The sequence below is a fragment of the Topomyia yanbarensis genome, chromosome 3, assembly GCF_030247195.1.
Source record: "Topomyia yanbarensis strain Yona2022 chromosome 3, ASM3024719v1, whole genome shotgun sequence".
NCBI lineage: Eukaryota > Metazoa > Arthropoda > Insecta > Diptera > Culicidae > Topomyia > Topomyia yanbarensis.
Window position 1 is genome coordinate 226043013 of NC_080672.1, and position 6766 is coordinate 226049778.

The 6766-nt window shown below is 47.1% G+C and overlaps 2 protein-coding genes across 2 annotated transcripts; both read right to left on the reverse strand.

Moving 5' to 3' along the window:
• Positions 1-533: 533 nt before the first annotated feature.
• Positions 534-1481, reverse strand: LOC131687709 (uncharacterized). Its single transcript, XM_058971804.1, has one exon. The coding sequence runs from the start codon at positions 1479-1481 to the stop codon at positions 534-536; it is 948 nt and encodes a 315-aa protein (XP_058827787.1).
• A 1548-nt stretch (positions 1482-3029) lies between these two features.
• Positions 3030-3641, reverse strand: LOC131687710 (uncharacterized). The gene has a single exon (XM_058971805.1). It carries the CDS (start codon positions 3639-3641, stop codon positions 3030-3032), a length of 612 nt encoding a protein of 203 aa, XP_058827788.1.
• Between the last annotated feature and the right edge of the window lie 3125 nt (positions 3642-6766).

Sequence of the window (6766 nt, forward strand, 5' to 3'; positions counted from 1 at the left end):
CCGAGGCCAAATTTTGGACGCTCCTTAAAACAGCTGTTCGCGACTGTTTTCCTTTCCTTCCAGGGCGGACTTACGCAGGCAAACGACGACGGTAGCGGATCCAAGAATGTTGACCGGCGAATGAAGGCGGCAATAAAACACTTATTCACTTCACTAAAACATTTATTTCATACTACTGACTACACTATTTTATTTGGTTCTAAATTAAACGACGACTAAACTTTACTGACTTAGCGCAATGAAGGCTGACTTACGAATGAATATAATAAACACAACATAAATCCACACATACGATATAACATAAAAACATATACATAATGCCCTAATACACGGGTGTCGCTGTAGCGATCGGTTCGCATCTCTTGTCGGAGTTGGTGTTTTTTACGATATTTCCGCACCTCTTCTTCTCTAGAGAACTGTCAAAGTGTCAACATATAATTTCCAACATAGCCGGCCACCTAAATTAACTACTAATTTACATATTTTGATTCCTTTACAGATAATATTTTGGATTTTTTTTTTACAAAAAATACTTAGCTGGCTCCGCTATTAGCCATTGATGATGCTGCTGTTGCAGATTGGAGTTGTTCCTGGTGTGGATGCAGGTTATGGTTGATCGGAAGTGGACAAATTCTGGATGTTGGACGAGTGTAAATACCAGCTGCTGTTTTCACCGTCGCTACTCGTGTACAACCGTCTTCTCCAGGATGAGTGGCGATGATTCTGGCGAGCGGCCAATTAAGCGATGGTTTGTTGTCCTCTCGTACCAAAACCAATTGCCCGACATGGATCTCGACCGGTGATGAAGATGTTTGCTGCTGGCTGTTGAGCTCCGTCAAATATTCCTTCTTCCATCGAATCCAGTGCTGTTGAATTAGCTGCTGCAGTTGCTGATAGTGCTTGAGCCGATTCATTGGGGTGCTTGTATAGTCTGGATCTGGTAGTGCTGTTAACGATGTTCCAGTAAGGAAATGTCCTGGTGTAAGCACGTCAAGTTCGGTAGGGTCTTCGGAAAGCGGAGTGAGCGGACGAGCATTCATATTTGCTTCGATTTGCGTTAAAAGGGTTGCATAATCCTCATATGACAGCTTACAGTTACCGAGAGTTTTAGTTAGCGAACTTTTTGCGGTTTTTACAGCTGCTTCCCAAAGCCCACCGAAGTTGGGTGCTCTGGGAGGTATAAATTTCCATTCAATTCTCCTACTAGTGCATTCGTTGGCGATTTTTTCCTGATCTTTCTTATTATTGAGCATAGTATGTAAAGCCGTTAGTACGTTTTTTGCTCCTTGGAAATTAGTTCCATTGTCCGAGTGAATCTCTGCGGGGTTGCCGCGACGAGCGATGAAACGGCGCAAAGCGGCGACGAATGCATCCGTCGAGAGATCGCAAACCAGCTCCAAATGGACCGCTTTGGTGGCGAAGCAAATAAACACGGCGATGAATGCTTTCTGTGGGGCTGCTCGTCGATGTACAGGTTTCATATAAACGGGTCCACAATAATCTACACCTGTAATTGTGCATGGTCTGCTGGGAACTGTGCGAGCAGTGGGAAGTTGGCCGATGGGTTGGGTTATAGGAACAGGGCGGTGGCGAAAGCATTTTAGGCATTTGCGACACACGAAATTTACCAGATCTCTACCGCGTAATGGCCAGAATTCTTGCCGAATTGATGCTGGTGTCATTCGGGGGCCAGAATGAAATGCAAGGGTGTGATGATGCTCTGCGATGAGGCGCGATAGTGGGTGCTTGCTGGGGAGAATCATAGGGTGCTTGGTTGGGTATTCTTCTTCAGAGTATTGAAGCCGGCCACCGACACGAAGTATGCCATTTGCATCTACGATTGGACGACGACCTTTCAATGCAGACTGCGATGGAATTGGCCGACCGTATTTTAATGCTTTCAACTCTTCCGGGAACATTTGCTGCTGTACACCTTTGACCAAAGCATGCTTAGCTGCTTGCAATTCATCTGCAGTGATAAACGATTCCTTCCGTCGGTTACTTTTTGATCTGCAACGGTTTGCGAAACGCAGTATGTAGGCGGTGATGTGTACAAGCCTCAAAAATGATGACTACCGTTCATACAGGGGATATTAGGACAAGATGCTTTGCGTTACTAGGACAGTTTTTCTTCTCTCTAGTATTTCCTCCGGTGGGGGTTCTGTATTAAGACGTTTGGGCCAGTTTTCTTCCAGTTTCAGGAGCCAAGATGGACCACCTGGCCATACGGTATTGGACACAAAATCCTTGGGAAGCATGCCGCGAGAAACGTAATCCGCTGGATTGTCAACCCCTTTGACATGATTCCAGCTGTGGCCGTAGGTAAGACGTTGAATTTCCGAGGTGCGATTTCCGACGAAGGTTTGCCAGGTGTTAGGAGGTGCTCGTATCCAGTGCAACGTGACTGTAGAATCCGACCAAAACCAGCAAGGAATTCACTCCATCCGCAGCGCTGCTGAGACCCGGGCGTACAGTTTTGCCCCCAAAAGTGCAGCACTCAGCTCTAAGCGGGGTAGCGTGAGCCGTTTGAGTGGTGCCACGCGAGATTTTGATGTAATCAGCGTGGCTTTGATATGACCATCCTGGCCAGTGGAACGTGCATAGATACAAGCTCCGTATCCGACCTCCGAGGTGTCACAGAAGACATGGAACTGGATGTTTTCTGCTTCCGGTTGAAAAAGGTACCTTGACACCTTGAACGATCGTAACTCCGGCAACTGAACGTAAAATTCCTCCCATCTGGCACTGACATCATCAGGGACTGGATCATCCCAATCGACGGAAGCCAACCAAAGTCGCTGCATGTGGATTTTCGCCCAAGCTATCACGGGAGAAACGAGTCCAAGCGGATCATATAGCTGGGCTATCGCTGAAAAGATTTTCCTCTTTGTCCATTGCTCGTTATTCTTAACGTCTCGTACTTCGATACAGAACCGATCCGCGTCCGTCTCCCAAGCAACTCCAAGCGTTTTTACCTTCGGTTCTTTTTCGAAATAAAACATGGAGGGGCCATCGGTTGCTTTTGCAGGTTAGTCTTCTAACGCCTCCGGTACATTTGAGCTCCATTTGCGAAGTTGAAATCCGCCTTTCGCCATTAAATTCTGCACTTCATGTTTCAATCGTCTCGCGTTCTCAACGGAATCCGCTCCGGAGAGGAAATCGTCCATGTAAAAATCCTCCGCTACCGCGAGGGAAGCAGCTTCGTGCTCGCTCGCACCGTCTAATGCCAGTTGTTTGAGGACTCGGGTTGCCATGAAGGAGGATGGAGACAGACCGTAAGTTATGGTGAGAAGCTCAAATATTTGAATCGGTTCGGATGGTTCAAAACGCCAAAGAATCCGTTGACATGATGCATCTTCCGGATGTATGCGTATCTGCCGGTACATTTTTTCTACATCCGCCACGACAGCGATTGCGTGCTTGCGAAAGCGAAGCATGATATCGAGCAGCTCGTCTTGTATCACCGGTCCGGTAAGAAGTGCGTCATTGAGGGACCGATTCGTAGAAGTTTTGGCAGATCCGTCGAAAACTACTCGCACCTTGGTAGTTGAGCTGGACTCTTTAAAAACTGGGTGATGGGGAAGATAACAGACCAGACGTTCCTCATCTCGCAAATCTTCAACGGTGCCAATGCGTTTCATGTGTCCCAAATCCAAGTACTCTTGCATGAATTCGCTGTATTGCCGTTTTAGATCGGGATCTCTCTTCAGCCGTCTTTCCAAATACTGAAACCGTCGCAACGCTGCCTCTCTTCACTCAATTATTTCGTGAAAGCCCATGTGCTTAGGGTATCGTAGCACGTAACGCCCATTTTCATCTCAAGTGCGTGTACTCTGAAAGTGCAATTCGCAATCCTCTTCTTCCTGTGTTCGTGGTGGTTTCTCCGATAGCTCCTCGATGGCCCAAAATCTTTCGATGGATTTGTCCAGAGGCTCAGCTATTGCCAAGTTGCAACTGATTCTCGATGCCCCACCATTCAAACCAGTCTCGCCTGCGGAAACCCATCCGAAAACCGTATTGACAAATACTGGAAGAGTTTTGTCGAACCTTCTAATTTGTAGCCGGCCACCATCAAGAAGGTGAAAATCGTAGTAAAACTGCGACCCAAGTACCAAGTCAATCGGCCCAGAAATAAAGAACTCGGGATCAGCTAGTTTCATGTCCAAAGGAGGCTTCCAGTGTGCCAATGGTAGTGACGTACATGGCTGGTTGTCCGTAACCTGCCCCAAAACCAAGAATTCCATCGACATTGAAAACTCCAGTGTGCGTGAGCTGACAACCGTAGAAACTTCGCAAGAAATTTGCCTTCGTGACTTCCCAATACCGCTGATCTCCACTTTCTTTTCGCTTCTGGGTAGCTTAAGCATCTGACAGAGCTTCTCCGACATGAGATTAGCCTGTGAACCGGAATCCAGCAGTGCTCTGGCGAGATGCGTTCGTCCCCATCTGTCCTTTATCTTCAGGACCACCGTAAGTAAGAAGGGCCCCATCGCCACGTTCGAAGAAATGGGTGCGAGCGAACTTGCAACCAAACTACCGGAGTTCGGCGCATTGCCAGAAGATGACGGAACAACAACAGAACCGGCTGAATCCGTCGCAGTAGTTGAACCAGAACCAGGAAATCCAGGGTGAAGCATAGTGTGGTGCTTCTTGGAACAAGTTCTGCACCGGTATTTCGACGGACAATCTCGTGCCAAATGATTACGTCCCATACAGTTGCTGCCTAAGAGTTGCGCTTAGAGTTGGTGAACTGCAGCCGTTTATCCACAGGTAACTTGGCGAACGCTGGACACCTCGCAATCGGATGTTGCTCGCTGCAGACAATGCAGTTCGGACCCGTATTTTCGGTCGCCGCGTTGACCGACAACTTTGCTGAACGGAATTTGACCCCATTGGTAGAAGAGAGACAGCTAGAGTTTGACGAATGCTGATCTACCGAGACTGCATCAAGTACCCGTGTCTGCTTCTTCAAAAACCCAACCAAAACTGCAAAAGATGGCTCTTCCTCACCTGAAGCATGCTCCTCCCAACGTTTCTGAGTAATTTCGTCCAATTTAGAAACCATCAGATGCGTCAACATCGCCCCCCAACCGGTTGTCTTCTCCCCCAATTGGTCCAAAATCTTTGTATTCCGCTCGAAATAGTCTATGAGTTCGTGGATCGCTACTGCAGACTCTTTCTTGATCCTCGGATACTCGAAAAGCGCATTCAAGTGCCTCTTCTTGAGCAAATACTTGTTGGAGAACCGTGCGACCAAAGCATCCCAAGCAACTCTATAATTTGCGTCACTCATCGGATATGAATCGACCAGTTTAAGAGCATCACCCTTAAGAGAAGCCCACAGATAATGGAACTTCTGAATACCACTCAACTCTGGAGACGTGTCGATCAGGGCTCTGAAACGCAAGCCATTTTTCATAACTACCATCGAATTCAGGTAAGTTTATTTGAGGCAAGCGTACATAAGTGTGCACACTTGTCGAATGCTCTGAATTTATAAAAGAAGTAGCCTGTGAAGCATTCTGCGGAACCTCTCGCGGGAACTTGCCAACCAGCCCTGCCCTTACCTCGAAGTATTTTCCCTCAAACTCCGCTCTGATAACCCGATGACCTTCGATGTTCTCTTCGTGATTCTCCGAACCCTCAATCTCGCACTGAATTTCCTCGAACTCGTTCCACTTCGCTTCCAGCTTCTCAAGACGAAACTTTATTTGATTCTCGTTCAGTACCTCGATGCTCATCAGGAATTTCTCCATGCGTAGTAAGAAGTCGACGATGCTGTCTCTGACGTGTATTTTTGGCTTCATCTTTTTGCCCATTATCGAAAACACCAGCACAAATCGACGAAACACGAGAGCCGCTCCACGTTCTGGAAGGAAAATACCAGCAAAGCACCTCGCGCGAGAACTATGTAGCGTTGGACAGCTACTCACCTGGTGAGCCTGTCTATTAGGCTTTGTATTTTAATTTCTCCGCACTGTAGACGAGGAACCGATTGGTCGAAAAAAACAACGCACCGACCTTCAACTGCACCAATTTCTGGAAATAATAACACCAGCAAAGCACCTTGGGCGAGAAATTTATCGGGTTGGACAGGTACTCACCTTGTGAGCCTGTCTACGAGGCCTTTTATTTTTGAATTTCCACGCGCTCACTCAGCAAAATCGATACACTCTAGTGGGATATCTTGCAATCGACCATAAACGTTACGTATTCCTTGGACAACCCCTGTTGCGTCTCTGCAGCAACCATTCGAACCAGGTTTCCAGTTACCGAAGCAAAGCAACCAAACTGCAAACAATACCCCAAGCAAAGCACCTTTCGTACTGATATGTGGATAGTTGGACAGGTACTCACCTATTGGACCTGTTCAACAAGCATTGTATTAACAGCATCTCATACATTCACGCAAACATCTTTTCCATTCGGTCCAGCATAAACAAGAATTTCATCCAAGATTTGCCAGCAGGCAACCAGGGCTCAATGTTGAACAATGCAAACAAAAATTATGCAATGAAATTTTATTCTATGGTGGCGCGCTCCAGTAGTATTCCGATGTCAACCACTCAGTCCAAGATGGATCCAAATTCGATTCGCAGCAGCCTTCCCTCGTCCGAGATTCGTCAACTACCATTCCAGAGCTCCAAAACCGTAGCGTGCAAAATGTCAGCAACCAGAAAGAAACCAGAAAACGACCAGGTAGAGATGAAAGCAGAAGTTAGTTTGTTGGACAGGTACTCACCTTGTGAGCCTGTCAAACAGGCCT

Excerpts from the sequence above, each read along its gene's own strand:
- LOC131687709 (XM_058971804.1), bottom strand. The coding sequence starts at position 1,481 with ATGAAACCTGTACATCGACGAGCAGCCCCACAGAAAGCATTCATCGCC.
- LOC131687710 (XM_058971805.1), bottom strand. The coding sequence starts at position 3,641 with ATGAAACGCATTGGCACCGTTGAAGATTTGCGAGATGAGGAACGTCTG.